Genomic DNA, 24878 nt, shown 5'->3' on the forward strand with positions numbered 1-24878 from the left:
GACCGGTATACCTCCCACGCCACAATGAAAACATGGATGACTAACTAACAACCATGGACTCACATTTTCACCCTGAGCTTCGCCCCCTCGGATAAAAACAAAAAAAAAAATAATGACAATTTAATTTTATTTCCAGTTCCAATCTAATCACACTAAAGACATTAAACAGAAGGCCAAACGTTAACACTCCATTAGGGGTTGGTGAATATGCAGGGCAGGGTTGATCCGTCCTCTCTGGGTGTCTAACCCGAAAACTCTCCAAAACCAATACGGATCACCGGTTTATCTGATTGGGTAAAAAGCCCACCACTATAGTCAATGGCTGCCATGATCCAGTTGCAATCCTAATCCTAATCCAAATTCCTGCCGTTTTGGATATGACAGTTCAGGCGTTCCAATGGCTCTGCAATGAACCGTGCCAAGTGGGTTTGAGTCAAAGCTAGGGCATGTATATCAACGGTCAAGAGTTCGAATCCCTCCTGAGTTAAAATGCAAAAGGATTGTTGTGGGAAGTTGAAAAAGAACATACCTTCAAACGATCCCAGGTGCCTGCAACGGTAAGAGGGCCGTGAGCTTTGATCACATCGAAAACAGCAGTGCTGATCGTTATGGCTTGCTCGGGCGGGAGTCTTGTATCAGCCGACTTCATCTTCGGCTTCGGTTTCTTTGCAAAATACCTCACTGCTGTGGCAAACATTTTTACTTCGCCACTTCCTTCCTTTCCTTGCGTCCTGTTCAAACGATGTCCCAAGACATTGACAAACTTGAAGAGTTTTATTTATTTTTGTTCAAGGTTTATATCGGTGTTTTCGATATATTTTGACCAGTTGTATTTGGTGAACTTTTTTTTGGTATTTTTTTGGTTTAATTTCTTTAAAATTTTGTTGGATTTTTTTTTAAAATCTGGCTGGAATTTATTGAAATCACAAGTTTGATGGGTAATTCTATACAATCAAAGTGCCCTAGGGGTTTTTCGGGTGTTAATCTAGTCGGAATTTACTGAAATCACAAGTTTGATGGGTAACCCTTGTACAATCGAAGTGCCCTAGGGTTTTTCTTGAAAAAAATAATTTAAATAATGCAAATCAAGATTTCACCTCAACCAAAAAAATCGCATTAAAGACAATTCCATAATTTTATCCCATACATAAAACTATAATGTGTATTTATATTCTGGTTCTTAATTTAAAATAATAATAAGTTATAAACAAATTTTTAAATAAATAATTTTTTAATTTAAATTAACAATAATAAGTTGTAATTATGTTGGGTGGTTGGTAAGAATAATTAATATCGTTCTCATCTAAGTTTAATTCTTGTAGGTTGAGATGATGAACTTTGACATGAGGTATTTCCCAAATGGAATTCATGAATATTATTATTAATTTTAAGAATATTCATTTTGTTTTGTAAATTCAAGATGTTAAATACTTTGATCATCCAAATTAAGATTTATTAAAGTGTTTGTAATAGCCTAACTTCTTCTTACTGATGATTATTATTTGTTACGATTCCAAGTCTTACTTTTCAATTTTATTAAAATGTAAGGTTTAATATTGTCAATGTTACTAGACACAAACATAATGATAGGTTGATATGTCAAGGTAAGCTCTAATGACCATAAATATAGCATATTCAGTAAATCCCTAAGCTTAAAAAGTTCAAGAGTATTTATAAATGAAGACCTTATTCTATTAGACTAAGCTGAATTAAGGAAGGAAGTTCAAAAGATAAAAGAAGCTACGAAAGAAGAAAAATGGGTATAATTAGAAATTGAAAAGTTATTATTAGGAATAGGGACCAAAATGATAATAATAAATTGGAAGTCGAGACACTCAGGATCTTCTCCTAGAACTATCGTGAGTTCCCATGGTGTAAAGGTCCTCTATTAAGTTGGATCACAAGTGCAATTTATATTATTTTTCTAGTTGAACATGGGACATGAAGAGTCTAAGATCCCTAGCATAGAAGGATTTGCCTTGTGGTTGACAGAGGCCTATCACAAAGGAATTGGAGGCGTAAGTTGTTACATAAAATAGAATAGTTCGCTTCACATTTGGCTTAATAAGATAGATCATATTAATCAATACATTTATATTGAGATCTCAAACATTGATGTCAAGAAGATTTATATAACAATTTGTTATTACACGCCTATCAATTCACTTTATATAAGAAAAGCAATCTAGATAAAGATCATCCCTATAATTCCCTAAAATAAGATATTTATAATCTAAGAAATGAAGGTAATATCCTCTTGGTAGAAGACTTTAATGTAGAACTGCTACTAACCAAGTTATTTTTCTAAGCAATGATTTAACCCCAGTGTTTTATTGCTAGAGGAGGACCTTATTCTAGTTAACATATACAAAGAAACTTGTAAGACTTGACCAATAATTTGTTTGGTACTGAGCTAGTCAAGCTTTGTAGTCTTGAGACCTAATAATTTGCAATGGTGTAATGAAGTGGTTGAACTTCACCTTGGGGACTTATTCTCATGGGCTACACAATAGTGTCATGGACTTTGTGATTTCTGATAACCCTATTTACAGCCAAATAGTTAATTTTGGCATTTTAAACAAGCATGAGCACAACTTTGATCACAGACCTTTAACCCTAACTCTCAACTTTGTCATGCACAAAAGCCTCGTTGAAGATATTTTCGATAATCAAAGGCCCCTACATTTTGACAAGAGCAAGGTTGATATTTTCTTAAAGGAATTTAATAATGAGTTAAATATGTTATTGTTATCACCAAAAAATGATCACCTAGCCATTTCTAACTAGGTGGATCGAAATAGCATGTGAGATTAATTTTACCATAGTAAAATCACTTTCACCGTGGGAAATAATTTAGTAAACCATTTTTATTAAATTATTTCGGATTATAATTAAAAAACTCCATGATAATAATTGAATAAATCATTATTTATTTAATTTTCTCTAGGAATAATTAGTTATCTTATAAGGACTATATTCAATACCTCTATCAAAATTTTATGATGACCATTTCTACTTCCATTAACAAGATCACTATCGAGGTGTCAAGTAAAAAGAAAATTGAAACAACCAACCCTCAATATTACAGTGAGTATAAAATTACCAAGAAAGTTATTAGGGGTGCTTCTAATAAATGCTTAAATCTTGATAAGATAAATATGTAAAAAACCTTAATTAAAAGGAGAATAAGGCCCTTTAGTGGAGATCTTATCTACACATTAGTAAGCCATCATTAGCCATGATGATTCCACCCCAACAAAAAATTATTGAATGCTTATTTTCCCACTTTGCACATGTGTTTTTGCTGCAAATATTAAGTGGGGGAGGGCGGTTGGGATGTTACATTTACTTGGCCAAATATTGAGTGATTACTTATTAACACCTTTAGTAGCCACCTTATGGGATCAAAGATTATACTATTATCTCACCTTCCTTTCTTTCTTTGTCTCCCTGAGGAATGCTTGTGTAATGGTGATAATCTTGATTGGGTGACAATCATGACCATCTACTATCTATTATGAAGTGTCATAGGGTTACATTAGTGCCAATAAGGTGTTAGGGTTAGGTTTCTTAGTATATATGATAGAGTCAACTTAGGTTTATCTCCCACTCTTAACACTGAAATATGTGAGATGCCTCAATCTCATTTTGATCATCAAGCATAGTCATCTTATGTGATGTATCATGTTATGTCCAATATAGTGAATATTAAATGTATAGTTGTATTCATACCTTTGACATATATGTTCTTCGATCTACTCTCGATTATTTGTTGTGCAGCTTGATGTTATATTCATAACTCTAACCATTATATTTTTCAAAAACTATTTAAGTTTTCTTCTCTTCAATTTATAATATATCAGGTTTTAGCAAAGACTAATATAATTTAGTATCTAATATGTTATTTATAACCACCTACCATTGTCCTCTTTGTTGACCATTGAAAGAGATGTATGCTAAAGTATGGTGAAAAATCCAACCCAAAAACATTTTATCCTTATATTCCTTGTTTGAATTTGTCCATATCAAATAGGTATCAACTTCAATCTCTTAGACACAAACCTTTCTTTTATAAATGTATCCTAAATTTATAATTGGCTTTAAATTTATGTTCTATTCATTGCTTATCATGATGCACTAGGCCCAATTCCAATATAAACAAAAACTTATGATCTATCCATTGCTTATCATGATGCATTGGGCTAAATTCCCATATGAACAAGTAGAGTCTAGGTCGAATTCCATCTTGTACTCTATAACTAGGTCAATTTGATATCAATAAGTTGAATTATTGATAATATGTTAACGGATTTTAGTGTTAATCCCTTGTAACTTTGGTTGCATCTTAAGGCGCTACTATTATGGTTTGTGTGTGGTATTTTCTCCTTTCTTAATGAGTGTTGTCACTAGTTCTTTCTATCTTTCCTACATTGCTCTATTAATTAATTTGAGGCATGAATTTAAATTTTGAAAGACAATTCAATGTAAGAAACATGACTAATATAAGTGCACTGGAATTTTTCTTCTTGGTCTCATTTAGGGGTTGTCATTATTTGTGGTTCCATCCAAATTTTTCACTACCTTTTGTAAAATGTTGAAGTTAACTTAGAATATTGTGTTATATATTAGTTTTTCAAAATAAGTAATCATCCCCAAATAACTTAACTCTCATTCACTATAACTAAAATATTCTATGTTCAATGGTCAATCGACCTTTGTTGATTATGTAGACTAAATACTTTTCTACATTCATTGTTGTTGATCTCTACTTCATATTTTTTTAAAGCAATGCTTCCTTAGTTCGACTACTATAAGTTTTACTTTGTGTGAATCTCAATTCATATTTTATTATGAACAAACATGTTGTTAAGGTATACAAATTTCAAAATTAATCAAATAATTTATTTTTTCCAAGGAAAAAATCGAACTTTTTATTAAGAAAATAAATAGTTACAATAGTAGATGCCAAAAGCATTCTTTAAAACATGATCCCACTTACAAAGCAGAATAACACTTAACAGAACTGAGAACTAGCTAACAGAAAAAATATGCTAATCATGGTCAGTTTATCAAGATACAACAAAATATCATAGTTGGACCTCCCCATTAAGGATAAAACGACACATACATCAAAGCTACCAGGTTTATAGAACCACCGTATACATGAAAAAAAAAATTAAAAATTGTTCCATTGTGATCAGTATAAAAACATAAGTATGCCGAAGACTAATATGAAGAACCAACAGATAAAGGGAAAAGTATAAGCATATGCCAGACAAAACTTAACCAAAAAGAAGGATCTATGATGTAAGGTTGTTGGTCCAACACATAGACCCTCCCCTCTTCTTCTTCTGTTATGCACCATGCATCCACAATATTTTGTAGACCCTCCTTAGAAAGGAGGTCTGCTTCTGTGTTCTGCTCCCTGTATATGTGGCAAACAGATATAGAATCAAAACCCAATTTTAAATGTAAAATTTCTTCTATGAGTGGAATCAAAATATAGTTTTGACATCTTTGCACTTCATTAAACCAGTTAACAACATTTAAAGAGTCACCAAAGATTTGAATAGTAAGAATCCCCATTTCTCGAAGCCAACACATTAAGATTTTCAATGATTGGAGTTCTGCAAAATTATTTGTTCCTTGTCTAAGGCCCACTGAAGCTTTGAAGCATTTGTGTTCATTTATGTGAATAACCAAACCTGCCCCACACCTATTCTGAGCATCAGATGCTCCATCGAAATATGCCCAAGGAATGTTGGGTCTGATAATTTCTTCTCTTATGGTCCGAGTAGACTGTTTGGGTGGAGTCTCAGGTATTAAGGCAAAAATTGTTGCGCATTCTACTGCAATTGGTGAAGGAGCTGGAGTGCGGTCCTGAAAAATTCCTTTATTCCTTGCTATCCAAATTCCCCATGAAATAATTGGTGGTAAATTTTTCAGATGTACGTCATGGGCTATGTTCCACCATTTTTTCCATGCTTCCAATATATCTGAGCCATTCCATCTTTGTCTAACCCCAGAAGATTCAGAGTGGCCTCCCAAATTTTGACACTAAATGGGCATTGTAGGAACAGGTGGCTCACTGATTCCTCTGCATTTTTACATAGAATACACCAACCAAGCCCGTTCTTGTTCCTTTTCTGGAGATTATCCCAGGTGGGCACTTTGTTTTTTAGGAGGCACCAGAAGAACAACCTTGTCTTAGCTGGGCATTTTAATTTCCACAAAGGCTTCCACCACCATGCCTGGACCCCTTGACCTCTCCTGTCCATTTAATAATTGTAATCGAACTTAGGTGAATATAAGCATGTTGGTGCTCGCACCCACCTGAGAACATCATGATGGTCCCTTATCTGCACATTCGTGCATTGTAGCTCACTGGTATAGTTCTACCAAGAAGCTCTCCACATTGCCTCGAGATGGATATCCTTGGCCGATTTCCATCCTTGATGCCAGTGTGATGAGGATTCAACCGCCACGATCTGATTCAAGTAAGTGTAACCATGGTTATTGAGATAGTCCACTAGTTCTCGAGGTAGGGCATAGTCTTTGCCACATCCCACCCATAGGTCTATCCCAATCCTGAGATTTTCTCCATTCCCAATATGCCAAGCAAGTCCTTCTTCTATAATTCCAAATGACTCTAAGGTGACCTTCCATATTGCAGAAGCATTTGAAGTTTTCTTATCTGGCCTTCTCATCCATTCATCCAATGGAACCAGACCAATATATTTCCTCTTTACCACAGCAGTCCATAGGTTTTCCTTAGTTAAAATGCGCCACCCAGATTTTGCTTCCAGGGAAGAAGCAAAAAGAGGGAGGTTCTTGATTCCCCATCCTCCCCATGCCTTAGGGAGAGCCACCTTGTCCCAAGCAATCCATGGAAGGACTGTCTCCTCCTTTGATCCTGCCCATAAAAAATGACCACACAACTTCTTGATCTAGGATAGAATACCTTTTGGGACCCAAGTAAGAGCTATCCAATACACTGGAATGGCAGTAAGTACCGACTTGATTAACACCAATCTTCTTGCTCTAGACAGCCACTTGAAACTCCAGTGGTTAATACGCTTTTCCACTTTGTCCAACAACCATTTCCAATCACTTTTTCTGTAGGTATCAGGTTTTAGATGAAAACCCAAATATTTGAAGTTGTCCTTCATAGGTTTAGCTTCAAAGGGGAGAATATAAAGCACACGGTTTAATTCTTCCATCGAAAACCCCTCGTGTGCAACTATAGATTTCTCTACATTGATGCACATTCTTGTAGCTTTGAGAAATAAATCAAGAGCAAGTTTCAGTTGTTGTATATCCCCTTGAGACCCATCGTTAAACAAGAGGAATCGTCTACAGACAAAAGATGTGTGATAAACATATTGAGCTACTTCAACCCCTTTGACCTCACCATTACTCTTAGCAGCTAGGATCAACTAACTAAGGCCTTCGACGGCTAATAAAAAGAGGAGCGGGGGACAAAGGACACCCATGTCTGAGTCCCCTTTGACTGTGAAAAAAGAAGATGTCGAGCCATTTATAAGAACAACAAATGAAACATTTGATATACAAGCCATTACCTAGTTGATGAAACTAATTCTGAACCCCAAATGAGTAAGAAGGAGGCGAAGATATAACCAACTTATTCGTCATACATCTTTGAGAGATCTATTTTAACTATCATACCTTTCATTTTGCTCCTTTTAATGTTATGCATAGTTTCCTATGCCACTCCTATCACTTCATGGATCTTCCTACCATCCAAAAACCCAAATTGTTCCTTAGAAATATTCCTTGAGAGTATAGGTTTCAGACAGGAGGCTATGATCTTTGCAATAATTTTATAGAGGTAGTTGCATAGGGATATGGGCCTGAAATATTCAAAACTTGAGGGAGCATTTATTTTTGGAATTAGAGCCAGAAAAGTAGAGTTTAAAGGCTCATAAACAAACCCCTTGTTCCTCGACTCTTCCACCACCCCTGTGAGCTCATCCCCAATGGACTCAAAAAAATGAAGATAAAACTCCATCGTCCAACCATCTGGCCTCGGGCTTTTGTCTTTCTGCATTGATTTTATGACTCCTTCAACTTCCCCTTTTGTGACAGGCGCCATGATCATATCATTTTCTTCTTCCTCTGCATATCTTGGGAAAAGTTGCGCCACCTGGATGACTTATACTATAGATGCTACCTCCGGAGCTCTAAACAATCCTTTGAAGTGATCTCTTCCCATTGTTTCCAGCTCCTCAAATGATTTTGCAGTTCCTCCATCTACCTTATTCATCTCCCAGATTGTGTTGGCATTTTTCCGACCCTTTGCATAGTTTTGGAAGAACTTGGAGTTTTCATCCCCTACTACAAGCCAAATGGCTCTACTCTTAAGCCTCCATTGTTCTTCAAAATCCAATAGTATCTTTCTTTTAGAGGATTCCAGTAATTTTATTCTCTCTTTTTCTCCTCTGTCTCATATCCATCCTCCTCTACACTTTCCAATTTTTGAAGGGCTTCATTAATGCTTTTAAGATCAACTTCTTCCCTTAACCTCTTTTCCTTTGCCCAGTTGATTGTGGCATGTTTCATTCTTTTTAGATTTCCCATAAAGATCTGAGCCATTGAGCCACCTTGATCAGTGGCCTAATGATTCCAAGTTGCATTAACAAGTTTATTATAACTAGGGTCTTTAAGCCAGACTGGATTAAATTTAAAAGGTGAACCAGCCTTCCTACTGGTCCCTTTTAGCTCCAGTATGATGGGGAAGTGATTCGAATCTCCACCCATCCCAACCCATTGCCTAAAAAAGGGAATGAGATTAACCAGATCCTCCTTCAGCAAAAACCTATCCAATCTCTTTGCCACCCTTGCTTCTCCCGTTCGCCTATTTCTCCAAGTGGGGCTAGATTTGATCAAATTCACATCTAAGAGCTTCCCCTTCATGAGATTGTTTTGGAAGAAATCAGTTAGCATATCTTCTTGTGCCAGAGGCCCCCAAGATTCAGCCATGCCCAATGAAAAGTTTAGATCCCCCCCCCACCACCAATTGGGGTGGTTCATAAAAGATTTAGCGAACAAGGTATTCCAGAAAGGTACCCTATCCTGACACAACCCATAGATATTCATAAATGAAAGCTCCAAGCATAATTCCTAAGAATAGACTTCCGCTCCCAAGACTAACTCCGCACCCCACGAGTTTAGTAGTTTGATGTTGATGTCTTTGAACCCCATAGCAAGACCCCTAGATCTCCCCTTTGCATCAACTGTCACAAAGGACCAGCCTAGCAACAGTTTATAGAGAGATGACTTCACATATTCTCCAGAACCAAGTGTTTCTTGTAACATAATTACATCAGGACCCATATTTTTAAAAAGATCCTTTAGTGCTAGTTTCTTGTGGGTGCTAGCAAACCCTCTACAATTGAAGGACAACACAATCATTTAGTAACCACCATAGGGGATTGTGTTGCTCTAAGTGCCCCTTTTAGAGATAATTGTTTCCCATCAGCGATGTCCAACTTGGCTTTCAGCTGGGCCTTAGATATATCAGTTTTTCTACCTTACATTTTATGAGGCAATTTAGGCCCCCGCAGACACCCCAACCCTCCTATGGCCTCTAGCGATACATCCTTTTTGTCTCTGGGTCGTAAGTTATAGTGGGGCATCCCATGAAATGGACAGGAACGAAGCTCCATCAAAGTGGGCCGGTGAGATGGAGGACAAGTTTAGAACTAGAATTGAGGCAATAACGTTATCCAGTACTAGAGATAAAGTACTACATTGAGACACATCCAAAGGGAGAGGCCTGGAGGGACCAGGCCTCGAGAGAGTATCTAATAATGAAGACAGAGAAGTAGCAACAGATGATTGGGGATGAATAGGAATACCTGCCGCGAGGGGAACAGGTTCGATGTCCTCAACCACATATTGGGTCTCTCGATGTTGAGCTTCCTCCAGATCTATCTGGTTCGCTTCAAGATCTTGATCCTCTTGGATCTCCATAGGTTCTAGATCTCTCTTATGTTGTTCTCATGTCACCACCTTTTGGATATTTTCCTCCACCCCAGTGTTTCTCTGCCTTCGGATCAAGTATCCCCTCTATGTCTTCTCCTTCTGTGATATCCCAATGGACAATCTCGCGCCAAATGTCCTTGACTATGGCATCGGTGGCAGTGAAAAGGCAACTGCTCATAGTCAATAATCTGGAAGTATGAATATCCCTAGAGTTGAAGCCCAATTTTCTCTGCTTAGCCCTCTCTTGGGTCTAACCTAACCAAAATCTGGGTTACATTCATGTTCCTTGTCTCTAGAAAGGACATATCAGCTTTGAGGAATGTTATCATGGTATTTCCAATGGCTCTAAACACATCTTCATTCCGTAATTGTGGAGGTAGTGTCGGGAGACGAACCCAAACTGAGATTTCCTCTAGCCTTTCCTTTTGTGTGTCGAATAGAGGTGTCCATTTCTTAAACAATATTGGGGACATCCCAAAACACTACTTTCGCTCCAATACCCATTCCAGTGCCTCTCCTTTGTCGAACCGCACCATAAACCAACCCCTTGCCAGGGAAATCACTTCAACTTATAAATATAGAGGCCAATACCATGCCTTTCCTATCCATTCAATGATATACTTCGTCGAGTAGTGTCTCCCTTTTGCTCTTCCCACCAGAATTAACTCTTATGCTTCCATAGCTCTATCGATTTGTATATCAACCCCAAGCACCAAATTTGGAGCTATTGCTTTCTTCTCAATTACCCACCCCTTCTTTCTTTTTACTCCTAAGGATTGTTTATTCTGGGCTGGCCTGAGATTTGCTTGCCCATCCTCGACATCCTGCCACATTCTGAAAGAAAAAGGCCCCAAGGTATATGGACCGCACTTCCGCATCAAGGTTATGGGTTTGTGCATCTCCCTCCCCCTGGGGATCAATTCCCAATTGGAACCGTGTGAGGGGATGTTGGGACATCGCTTGACGAAACATCATTTCTTGTCAAAATATGGATTGCACTTCCCCATCTAGGTTATGGGTTTATGCTACTCCCTCCCCCTGGGGATCAATTCCCATGACCTCTGCATGCTCAAGGCCATGAAAGTCATTTGAAGGTCCCCAACCTCCAACCTGCTCAAAAACCTCACAATCGACGAGGGTCATTCTTGCCTTCAAATCCTGGTTCTCTATTAGGAAATCAACTCACAAAAAGATAGAAAAGATAGATCAGTGCCTTAGAATTCAGCCTCTTCGAGGGGGAAACCTCCTTTACATTACACAAATGAAGAATTCTTGGATGATACAAATGACTAAACCTCCCTTCTATATATAGGAGTCTAAGGGGTCACAATATAATCAAGCCGACCTAATAGTAATAACATAAGGGCACAACAATAACAATAGTGGGTTCCTATGGGGCACACTAATAACAATATGGGGACAATAGGGGCACAATAATAACAATAAGGGATACAATGACAATAGTAATGGGGGAATCACAAGTATTATAGCGACCTAACATGCCCCTCTACTTCAGAAAAGCATTATCCTCAATGCTTGAGTAGTTCTGGATGCTTCTGTATAAAATTCTCATCCTCCCATGTGGAATCTTCAACGGATAAGTTCTTCCACTTGATGAGATACTTCGAAATTGATCAATTTCATAGCTGTCGAGTTCTTCTTTCTATGACTATTTTCGGTTCCAATATGATTTTTCCTTCCTTGTCAAGTTCTGGCAATATTGTTTAGACTAGGAGCTTGTCACCTATAACCTTCTTTAAACATGAAACATGGAAAATTGGGTGCACTCGGGAAGCTGCAGGAAGCTCCAATTTGTATTCCATAGTACCAATCTTTTGCAATACCTTGTACGGACCATAATACTTTGGTGATAATTTATTATCCTTCTTAACTTGCTTGAGGGACATTTGTTTATATGGTTGTAGCCATAGGAATACCCAGTCACCTACATCAAAACTTGTTTTGCTGCAATGTTGATCTGCCTATTGTTTCATTCTATTCTGCACCAACGTGAGGTTATCCTTTAAGAGTTGGAGAACTTGTTGTTGATGCTCAATGTGATGTTCCACTGCTTGAACCTTAGAATTTTCTCTTAAATATGAAGTGATGGATGGTGGATGATATCCATAAATTGCCATAAATGGGGTCATTTTTGCTGGGGTGATTCAGCCAAAGGCAACCATTTGACCCATTGTGTCTGTTTATCAGATACAAAGCAACGAAGATATCCTTCCAAACATTTGTTTACTATCTCAGTTTGCCCATCATATTGAGGATGATAAGATGAGTTAAGAGCTCACTGAGTACGAGACAAGAAAATAATTCTGTTCAAAAATTTCCAATGAAAATGGGATCTTTGTCGCTTACAATAATCTTTGGGTTTCCATGTAGCTTTTGAATTGTTTCCATAAACACATTAGAAATTGTACTGGCTTTAAATGGATGCGATAATGCACAAAAGTGTGCATACTTGGTAAGTCTGTCAACTACCACCATGATGACACTCTTTCCTTCGGACTTGGGTAAACCTATGATAAAATCCATTGAAACCTCCTCCAAACATTGGTTTGGAATGGATAAAGGTTGTAATAGACCTGGGGTCTTAATTGTTTCAACTTTATTTTGTTGGAAAACCAAACATTCCGCCACAAACTTTTCAATATCCGATTTAAGGCTATCTAAAAAAAAATCCTTCTTAACCCTGTGGTAAGTTTTTAAAAATCTTGAGTGCCCTCCTAAGGGAGAAGTGTGCAATTCCATAAGAATCTTTTGTTTGAGTTGGGAATTCTTACATGGGTATAAGCTATCTTTGTACCATAACGAATCATTTTTCCAGCGAAATGTATCAGATGTACTGGGATCTTGTTATAACATTTGAATGAGTGCCCACACTTCTTCGTCATTCTTCCATTCATCCCTTACTTCGTTTATCCAATCTGGTTGGATAATAGAAATGACGCACGACAATGCTTCCACATCCTCATCCTTTCTTGAGAGTGCATCTGCCACAACATTTTGCTTCCCTTTTTTGTAGATGATTTCAAAGTCAAAACCCAACATCTTTGTGACCCATTTTTGTTGCTCTTTAGAGGATAATCTTTGTTCTAAAAAGTATTTAAGACTATCATGATCCATTTTTACCTTTAAGTGTTTTCCCATTAGGTAGGGTCACCATTTCTTAAGTGCATGTAGTATTGCCAACATTTCCTTCTCATAAATAGCTTTGTGTAAATACTTTCCTTTGATTGGATGACTTTTGAAAGCAATGGGTCTTTCATCTTGCATTAAAACAACACCAGTTCCATTTCCTGAAGCATCACATTCCACAATAAAGGTTTTTGTGAAGTCCGACGTAGCTAAGACCGGTGCTTGGCACATTGCCTCTTTAAGATGTTCGAAGGCCTTTGTTGCTTATGGAGTCCATGAAAATGCATCTTTCTTCAATAATGTTGTTAGAGGTGATGTTATTCTCCCATTCTTCTTAACAAACTTGCGATAATACCCTGTCAACCCGAGAAATCCTCGCAGATGCTTTATGGATGTGGGGATTTTCCATTCCTTAATGGCTTTAATTTTGCTAGGGTCTACCTTAACACCTTCATGAGATACAATATGACCTAGATATTCCACCTCTTGTATTACAAAGAAACATTTGGAGCTTTTTACATATAATAGTTTCTCCTTCAATAGTTTGAGCACCCTATCAACATGTTCAACATGATCCTTCCAAGACTTGTTGTAGATTAGTATATCATCAAAAAATACTAACACAAATTTTCTAAGGAAGGGTTTGAAAATGGAATTCATCAAACCTTGAAATGTAGAAGGTGCATTGGTAAGGCCAAAAGGCATGACCAAAAATTCATAATGACCCTCATGAGTTCTAAATGTTTTTTTTCGGAATGTCCTCAGTCTTCATTCTGATTTTATCATATCCTGAACGAAGATCCAATTTGGTGAAGTAAATTGATCCATGCAATTCATCCAATAATTCATCAATGACAGGAATGGGAAATTTATCTTTAGTAGTGACCTTGTTGAGCTCCCTATAATCTGGACACATGCGCCATGATCCATCCTTTTTGTGCACCAATACTACTGGAGCAAAGAAAGAACTTTGACTAGGTTGAATTATACCAGCCTCTAGCATTTCTGCAACCATATGTTCAATTTCACTCTTTTGGGCATAGGGATATCTGTACGGCTTGATGTTTGGAGGAACACTTCCTGGAATCAAATAAATAGCATGATCATGATCACGAATAGGTGGGAGGCCTTTGGGAGTCTCAAATACCTTGGAATGATTGTACAAGACTTTTTGGAGATCTGGAGAAATAGATGATTTCGATGTGGGAACCTCTAGCGAACATAATTGTGCAATTACACCTCGTTGTTCCTTCTTTAGAATCTTTGTCACACCGTTAGAGCTAAGTATCTTTCTCGATTTCCCTGCAATACCCCTTAATTCAACTTCCTTTCCTTCCGCACAAAATTTCATGAAAAGTTCTGGAAAATTAAAAGGTGTTGTACCCAAGGATTGTAGCCATTGGACTCCTAGTACAACATCAGCACCACCCATTGGAATGGAAAGCATTGGGCTATTCAATACATATTCTCCCATGGATAGCTTGATATTATGGCACTTTCCAGAGCAATTTATGGTTCCTCCAATTGCAACCATCACTTGACACTCTTATGTTGGATATAGGAAGCAATTCAATTCCTTGGCTATCTTACAATGAATAAAATTATGGGTACTTCCCGAATCAATCAACACTATCACCTTTTTCTTCTTGATATGTCCTTCTATCTTGATAGTTCGAGGAGTGGTAATTCCAGATAATGCATTAAAATATATGGTCGGATTCATTTCTTCTTTATCTAGGGTTTGTTCCTAGAGTATATCCCCTTCTTTTGACATTTCTTGTTCTTTTTCTTCCTCCTCTTCACAATCTATGTAGAATAATTTCTTCTCAGCACACTTATGACCTTTAGTGTGTTTGCTATCACAACTGTAACAAAGCCCTTTTGCTCTTTTTTCTTCCAATTGTTGTGGTGTCAACCTTGTAGTTGTGGAAGGCTAGGGGCAACAACACTTCCATCTTTATAGTTGTGAGTGGTAGGCTTCATGGTTGCCATAATTTTGCTTTCCATTTTTGTTGCTAACCTGATTGCCTTCTCCAATGAATCAGGTTCCCAAAGGCGAACCTCATGTTGGATATTATCCTTTAATTTAAAGTCCCTATGAACACATCAATCATATTCTCCTTTGGAATATCTTTTACCCTTATGTTCAATTTTTGAAGGTCCTCAATGTGCTCCATCATTGAACCCTTTTGCTTGAGATTTATCAATTGGCTAAAAAAGGTGTTGTTTTTTGTATCCTTATAATGTGCTATCATTTCTTCTGTAAAAATTGCCCAAGTGACAATTTGTTTACGAGAGCAAAGCCATTGATACCATACAAACTAATTTGGTTCCAAATATAAAGTTTCAATACGTACCTTTTGTGTGTTTTGCACATTATGGAGATCGAAAAATTGCTCCATCTGTAGTATCCATGTTCTTGGATCACTGCCATCAAACTTCCTTATATCGATTTTTGGAACATGGTGGGTCTTCAATCGAACATTAGAGTCTATGAAATCATGATTAACATTTCTTTTGTTCTCATCATGAGTTTCCTTTACTACCCTTTCACCATTAATAACCATTTCTTGTAGCAACTTATTCAAATTTATCTTCAATTCTTCCATCTTAGCATCCATTCCATTCATCTTAGCGTCCATGCCAACCATCTTAACTTGCATGCCATCATATTAGCTTCCACGCCATTCATCTTGGCTTCAGTTACCTTTTGTGAGAGTGAAATTTGTTGTACTTGGTGTTGTAATTTTGATATATCATGTTGCATTTCTTCCTCTTCTTCACGAGTCATGCTAGAGCTTTCAGGTTTCTGTTATGAAACCAGCTCAAGAAAAGATAGAAAAGATAGATCAACGCCTTAGAATTCAGCCTCTTCGAGGGGGCAACCTCCTTTACATTACATAAATGAAAAATTCTTCGATGATACAAATGAAAAGACCTCCTTTCTATATATAGGAGTCTAAGGGTTCATAACATAATCAGAGCCGACATAACAATAATAATGTAAGGGCACAATAATAACAATAGTGGGCTTCTATGGGGCACAATAGTAACAATATGGGCACTACATATGTACATCAATATAATAAGTGGGTTGTACTAATAACAATGAGGGGTTACACTAGTAGTATAGGGGCCTAACATGCCCCTCTCCTTAAAAAAGCATTGTCCTCAATGCTTGAGTAGTTCTTGATGCTTCTGTATAAAATTCTTGTCCTCCCATGTGGAATCTTCAGCGGGTAAGTTCTTCCACTTGATGAGATACTTTGAAATTGATCGATTTCGTAGATGTCGGGTTCTTGTTTCTGTGACTGCTCCGGGTTCCAATATGATTTTTCCTTCCTTTTCAATATCTGGAAATATTGTTTGAATTGGGATCTTTTGCAACTTTTGAATAAGTGGCCATACTTCTTTGTCCTTCTTCCATTCATCCCTTGCTTCATTTATCCAATCTGGTTGGATAATAGAAATAGCACAAAACAATGCTTCCACATCCTCATCCTTGAAGAGTCTTCCCATTCTGTAAGGTCGCCATTTTTTAAGTGCATGTAGTATTGCCAACATTTCCTTCTCATAAATAGCTTGCTTTAGATGTAGCAATAAAAATACCCAGTCGCGTACATCAAAACATTTTTCACTATGATGTTGATCTACCTGTTGTTTCATTTGATTTTGCACCGAAGTGGCGTTATCCTTTAAAAGTTGGAGAACTTGTTGTTGATGCTTGATGTGATCTCTCACTGCTTGAACCATTTTCTTCTTGATATGTCCTTCTATCTTTAGAGTTTGAGGAGTGGTAATTTCTTCCAATCCTTTACAAGATATGGTCGGATTCATTTCTTGACGCTCGATGTGATCTTTCACTTCTTGAACATTTTTCTTCTTGATATGTCCTTCTATCTTGATAGTTTGAGAAGTGGTAATTCCGACCAGTGAATTACAAGATATGGCTGGATTCATTTCTTCTTTCTTGATGTGATATTTCACTTCTTGCACCTTTTTCTTCTTGATATGTCCTCCTATCTTGAGAGTTTGATGAGTGGTCATTCTTGCCAATAGTTTACAAGATATGTTCTGATTCATTTCTTCTTTCTTTGGGGTCGGGTCCTGGCATATATCCTCTTCTTTTGATGTTTCTTGATCCTTTTCTTCCTCCTCTTCATACTCTATGTAAAATAATTTCTTCTCAGCACACTTATGACCTTTAGTGCATTTGCTGTCACAATTGTAACAAAGCCATTTTTCTCTTTTTTCTTCCAATTGTTGTGGTGTAACCCTTGTAGGTTGTGGAAGGCTAGGAGAAACAACACATCCATCTTTAAAGTTGTGAGGGGTAGACTTCCTTGTTGCCATAATTTTACTTTCAAATATGTCACAAAGCCCTTTTACTCTTTCCAATTGTTATGGTGTTGCTCTAAAGAAGGTGTTGCTCTTTGTATCCTCATAATGTGCTATCATTTCCTCCGTGAGAATTGACCACGTAACAAGTTGTTTACGAGAACAAAGCCCTTTATACCATAAAAATTGATCCGGTTCTAAATATGAAGATGTAATACATACCTTTTGTAACAGTGGTACACCATGTAGATCAAAATATTGCTCCATCTGAAGTATCCAATTTACCGGATTCTTGCCATCAAACTTCCTCATCTTGCTTTTTCTTGATTTTAGGACCTCGATATTGAAATGATTGTAACTCTGTACTTGCGGATATTTAAGTTCTGAAATTGCTACCTGTAGTAGCCCTCTGTGTCCTCTTTCCAATGCCACCAGTCTGATCCAAATTGGATTCTCCAAAAAAGAGTTATGCACAATCTCCCAAGATGACCTGATTATAGACCTTTCCAGAAGAGCGAAATTGTATGAAGTGCCACGTGTCAATTTTTCAACCTTTAGCTCTGAAAGAGATATACAAGAAACTACAGTCCGTCCTCTTTCTGTACCTTCTTACGAAATTTCAATCCAATGCTCAGAGAGAAAGTTATGACTATTTTCCCTAGGTCACCTGTTTGGAATGTAATTCAGGAGTCTGCAAAAAGACCAACTTCCTCAGATCATATCTCCGCAAATATAGCACGAAAAGCTTTGAAATTCGGACCCGAGGTTTAGCGCGATTTCTTCTGAAATGGATTTCTTTTGCAACTTCTGAAACGTCACAGAAAAAAGTTATAGCGAAAATGTCACGATGACCTGTTTGGAGCAGCGAAACCCTAGAATCCAAAGCTTTGATACCAAATGGTATGAAATCAGCTCAAGATAGAAAAGATAGATCAACGCCTTAGAATTCAGCCTCTTCGAGGGGGCAACCTCCTTTACATTACATAAATGAACAATTCTTCGATGATACAAATGAAAAGACCTCCTTTCTATATATAGGAGTCTAAGGGTTCATAACATAATCAGAGCCGACATAACAATAATAATGTAAGGGCACAATAATAACAATAGTGGGCTTCTATGGGGCACAATAGTAACAATATGGGCACTATATGGGTACATCAATATAATAAGTGGGTTGTACTAATAATAATAAGGGGTTACACTAGTAGTATAGGGGCCTAACAGTTTCTTACTAGGTGTTTCCATTTTCTTTCTTCGGGGCATCAATTAATGCTAATAATTCTTCACTATTCCCTTTGAATTCCTTCAAACTAATTTTTCAAACCAATCTTATGCAAAATTTGAAAAAAAGTACACACTTTTTTTCACTTTGTAAGAGCTCGATATTGAATCTGTTGTATCTCTGTAACTGCGGATCTCGAATATCTAAAATCGCGTCCTACGGTAGCCCTTCGAGTCCTCTTTCTAAACCCACAATTCTGATCAAGATTGGATTCTCCAAGGAAGAGTTATGCCAAATCTCCCATGGTGTCCTGATTATAGACTAGTTCAGTAGAGCGAACTTGTACGAAGTGCCACGTGTCACTGTTTTGACCTTAGTGCCTGAAACTGATATACAGAAAACTACAGACCGTACTCTTTTTGAAACTTCTTAAGAAATTTCAATCTGATGCTCAGAACAAAAGTTATGATAATTTTCCCCAGGTCACTTGTTTGGAATGTAATTCGAGAGTCTACAAAATCCCTAACTTCCTCAGATCATATCTCCAAAAATAAAGCGAGACAAGCTCTGAAATTCAGACCCGAATTTCAGAATGATTTTGGCTCAAATGGGTTTTTTTTTAGCTTATGAAACATTGCAGAAAATAAGTTATAGCGAAAATGCCTCGATGACTTGTTTGGAGTAGCGAAACCCTAGAATCCAAAGCTCTAATACCAAATGTTAAGAAACCAGCTCACAAAAAGATAGAAAAGATAGATCAACGCCTTAGAATTCAGCCTCTTCGATGGGGCAACCTCCTTTACATTACACAAATGAACAATTCTTGGATGATACAAATGAGTAAACCTCCCTTCTATATATAGGAGTCTAAGGGGTCACAATATAATCAAGTCGACCTAACAATAATAACATAAGGGCACAACAATAATAATAGTGGGTTTCTATGGGGCACACTAATAACAATATGGGGACAATAGGGGCATAATAATAACAATAAGGGATACAATGACAATAGTAATGGGGGAATCACTAGTATTATAGGGACCTAACACTCTCTGGCTCTAAACCCTCTCCTGTCGCACCATTACTACCTAAATCAAGAGGTTCGAGGAACTCAACCCCCCGTTGATGCTCAACAATTCTACAAGCCTGTGTTTTGTTGAGTCTTTGGGAAGAGCCTAGCTCACAGGGCAATTGTTCCAACACGAAACAATATTTAAGGCCCTCATGCTCTCTTAATCCATTAATTTTGACAATATCTTCAAGGTCGCTAGTGAAAAATTGAGATTCAGGAAAGATTCAAAGGGTTTTTGGACTCACCAAAAGTTCTGTCGGGATTCCCATAGTCAATTTCTCTTGATCCGCTGTAAGACCCTATGCATCCTGAACACCATTAACAGGAGCTTCGCATTGAATCGAAGTAAAACTGGGTTTTTCCTCCTCCATAAAACCAAAACCACCACATGCATTCCATTCAAAACTCGTTACCCCCATCTTGCCAGCTGGATTCTTAGTTGGAAGTTCAACCTTCTCCAGGTTGTGCTGAGTTGGCTCCAAACCCCAAACCGAGAGAATATCCTTCGTTCCGGTTGTAGATCGACATAGTCTCGTGGACTAACCATCTTCTCTAACAGCTAAGGGAGGATGTTTCATAAACAATTCGCAATTGTAGACCTTTGCAACCGGTGTGTGCTGATACCAACAATTTAATTAATCAAATAAATTAAAGCACCTTAACATTCATTATTCTCTAAAATGTTATTGGTGAATAATTAGACCAAAAAACATTACCAACCATTCAAAGTTACCTTCCAATAACCGTGCTCATTAATTCTAACTTTATGATACCCCACCTTTAATGCAAGTTTTGAAAAAAAACATCTTTACAAAGTAGATCAACCAAACCTTTAATTATATGGTAAAATAATTCTAATAGATTCTTGTATATATTTATTAATTTATTAATCCTAAGTTGTCAAATTTGACACAACTTTATATTTGGCAAAACAAAATTATATAATAAGTCAATTGTATTTTTGGTAGACCTCATAATAAGATGATCATTAGATCTTCAAAAAACCGAATTTTTTTTCAATATATTTTATAAACAAGTGCTACATAGTAGCTAGTCGTGTCGCTTAGTTTAAAGATAGCTAAATTAAAATATATGTTATTGTTAAATGTGTTATTTTTATTATTAATTTGTAAAAGTATATGGTAATATTTTTTTAGTGATGTAATAAGGATTTGAATAAAGTTAATAGGATATTTATGGTGACCATTTTGATATGATATGACAAGATTCAATTTTAGCATATAATTATTTATATATTAATGTGTGTTAAGCATGGTTCCACCACAAATTATTTACAGGGAAATTAGAGCTATAAACACGTGTCAAAATTTTTATGTGCTTGTTTCATGTTACATTACAATTATTAATATTTAGACTTAAGTTTATATATATAGCAAAGTACGTTAAGCATAGTTGCACGACAAATTATATATGAGGGCGTTAGAGCTATAAGCACATGTTAAAAATTTTACTTGCATACATGGACTAATGTACCCAATGCCTCATAACAGTGGTCTCGTAAACCAATTAAATAGAACATATTTTAACAAGTGTTAAAAGTGTATATATATTGGTCTTAATAGACATTGATCTTCATCATTATCTCTCACACATATATAATGAGTTGTTATGTATAAATGTTTTTATGAATGGATATATATTTGTGTCTTTACGTTATATGAATGTAAATATATTTGATGAATTAATTCATGCCCAATACATATCGGTACATTGAAGTAGTCAATAAACCATTTGGTGTTGCACACAGAAAAGAGTACTGTCATTTTGTCACGAAATCAAAGATTAATAAATTGCTCTGGATGTATGGTACACAACCCATCAATTAATATAGTTTAAAATTACACCACACTAATTGTTGGAATTACTAAATCCACATATAAATATAATTTTTTTCTCACATATTAGAAATTAATGAATTTAGTTTTAGGTATTTTAATTGGTGATTGAAGTAACGCGAGTTCTGAGGAAACTAAGAGATCCAAGGTTCAAATCCTCTAGTCGTGACCCGAGAAGAGGACAAGCCATAGATCCCTAGAGGTTTACTGGTAGCTACATGTAAGGCGAGTTGTTGAGTTCCTCTGAGATTAAAATAATAATAATGATGAATTTTATGTATGAATTGACTTAGCTATCCCTGCGAACTTATCGTCAGACAAGGTAAGTTGCGCTTACTGCGGGAGAGAAAATGTTCCTGTGGCAGCCTGTTGCGACCCAAAAATAAAGAAAGGAAATTTTTTAAATTATTGTTAAAAGTGTCTTGAATTCAACTTCATGAGAAATTATATAAAATATATGTTTTAATATTCATTCTAGTATGTTCAACAATATATAATTTGTTTTGTGTTTTTTAATTAATTAAAATTTTAAATCTTATTTATATATTTAAAATTTTACAATATTTTCTTAAATTTTTAATTGTGTAAAATAATACCAAAAAATATTAAAAATTCTATGTCCAATAACCACCATTTCTATAATCCTACCATGGCAAAGAATAATAAAAAATATTAAATGTGATAAAAACTAAAAATTTTGCCCAAATGTAATTTGGATCGCCCATCGCATTAATATATTGCCTTGCATAAGTGCAATCCTCAAATCAGTTAATACTTTAGTTCTTATTCAATTTGATATTTTGAGTATTTTTGAGTTTGCATTTATAACTTCAGTTTTCAATGCAATCAATACCCGTTTTTCATTTATGGCTTCAGTTTCATAGAATTAAATCAATAACTTAGGTTTTTGTTTTCCTACAAAAAAACATTAGTTTTCCATTTTTTACATTCAAATTATATTCAAAACATTTTTTTAACACTAATATACTTTCGCGATTATGGGAAAATTCAATTTACTAGATGGCGCATGAGATATGAGCATCCGTACTAAGAATCTAATCCAATCTGATCCCTATACTTATTGAAATTAAACCACCCATTAGTGATGTGAACCATGTACTCTTCATCTGTGAAAATTGAGAAATTTTGTAAAAGTTTTTTTCTAGAACGAAAATCTTTATATTGTAATGAGGAATACATACAAAATGTCTTTACAGACCCGAAGATCTAACAAGCAGATCTGAAGATCTGAATGAGCCTCATATATGACAAAAACAGCGGGGATAAACTTGCAATTCTGCATCCATACAACAGATCGAAATCTGGAAAAACTCCTCCGTTAAAATCTGTGGAAAGATTGATCATATTGGCTTTACCAGAATGTGCAGAATGTGCCACAATGTCAAAAAGAGCAGGCCCCATGGGGAGCGTTCATCTGTCCGGTGAGAACAGAGCAGAAACAGAATGAAGGACGAAATTTGCAGAGAGAGAGGAATCTTCAAAAATCAGCTGATTTCGCCAACGCCATAAAGACCAGATGGTAATGGGGAGAATGGGGCGAAGGCATTTTTGGCGTCCCCACCAGGCAAATGCTGCATCCACAGAGATGAAACATAGGTGTTGAAATGAGAAATAATTTGCAAGGACATACCAGATGTGCTGGGCAACAGAGCATCTGAAGAAGAGGTGAAAGTTTGTCTCCTCGTCCATTTTTGAGAAATTTTGTAAAAGTTGTTAACCAATCAAATGAAGGAGAATTTTGAAAAAAAAAATTGTAACAAAATAGAAAAAAAATATTTTTTTAAATTATATTTTGGTAAAGTGAAAAATATATGAGATGTCTGACTAAATTAACTGAAAGTCAATCATTTACCCATTGCAATATACCAGCTTATGGCACGGATAATAAGAACTTTACTAATTGTTCCCCAAATAAGGGTCTAATTTAAACATTTGAAAAATCCTTTAAATTAACCATTTAAAAAAAAAAGTAATTTGTTACCAAGTCAAAAATGGTCATGACTATAATTTATTTTTTTCGAGCATGATAGAAGTCATTTCAACCATGGAAATTGTTTCCAAGTTGTTCTTCACATCTCTAACTTTCCAATGAGATCTCATTTGCCCAATTTGGACATCGAGAAGTCAAGTTATGGCCTCCAAAACTTAGTGATTCAAAAGTTGTTGATCTACTCCACATGAATTTTGGCCTTTGATTTATAAATCTGCCTTATTTATCCCATATGCATTATGGGAGGGATTTATAACAACTTATAAGGAAATGGGCTCCCCATATTATTTGTGTATGAAGTAGAAGGAGCCATGGAGCTTTATGTACCATTGTGTATAGTATAAACTTTTGGTCACCACCTCAACACCCAATTATCATGCCAAGTCATTTCCTAGTCACTTGTGTCCAATCCATATCTTCTAAGTGTCATCTAGAGAAATGTCCACCTTGTTTCCATGTTTCTTTGGGAGGTGTGCCAAAGGACAGGGGGTGGTAAACTTAGAAGAAGAAATAATTAAAGAATAATGTGAAGGAGGATATGTCTAGAATCAGGGGTCAAGATGATGTGAGGTGAGGTGAAGTAAGGAGTGAGGAGTCCCACTCCGATTTCATGAATTGGATAAGTATAAAAGGCAAGTAAGTGTAGAAATGAAGTATGGTGTCGCAGTGTGATGGAGTGTCAAGATGATGTGAGGTGAGGTGAAGTAAGGAGTGAGGAGTCCCACTCTGAATTCATGAATTGGATAAGTATAAAAGGTAAGTAAGTATAGAAATGAAGTATGGTGTCGCAGTGTGATGGATGTAAATCAGGATGTTGGGAGTTAGAATGGGTGTAAGGAGAAAATGGATAATACATGAAAAATAATGATGAGAGAATGGAAATAATGGAAATAAAAAAAATAAGGATAGAGTGGAATATTGAGGAAGATAGAATGAATAAATTGTGTGTAAGAGGAAGATAGAATGAAGAAAGTGTAGGTAAGTTAACTGGTGCAGGAACATCGACCCACCTCCCGAAAATCAACAAAAAATATGAGCTTCTAGAAAGTAAACGTGACCATGAGGATAAAGTTTCGTCGAATGCATTGTTTTTTCCTGGGGTTTAGGGATCATGAGTGCTTTTAGGATTAGATCAGATCCTTTCAATGATTTGATCTTGATTGTGGTTATTGTTATAAATGTAGCCTGCATGCTTGTAAAAGGGTGGCCATTAGAATCAAG

The 24878-nt window shown here is 36.4% G+C and overlaps 1 protein-coding gene across 1 annotated transcript in view; it reads right to left on the bottom strand.

The window, feature by feature from the left end:
• The window catches only part of LOC149160967 (uncharacterized), a 37536-nt gene extending 36765 nt beyond the window's left edge, over positions 1–771 (bottom strand). Inside the window, exon 1 of the mRNA XM_089436852.1 lies at positions 530–771. Coding sequence (XP_089292978.1) covers positions 530–697 — 168 coding nt within the window. The 5' untranslated portion in view covers positions 698–771. The remainder of the gene's footprint in view (positions 1–529) is intronic.
• Between the last annotated feature and the right edge of the window lie 24107 nt (positions 772–24878).

The sequence above is a fragment of the Pinus tabuliformis genome, chromosome 5_2 (genome assembly GCF_031772625.1).
Source record: "Pinus tabuliformis cultivar Carrire ecotype Pingquan chromosome 5_2, CPIR1, whole genome shotgun sequence".
NCBI lineage: Eukaryota > Viridiplantae > Streptophyta > Pinopsida > Pinales > Pinaceae > Pinus > Pinus tabuliformis.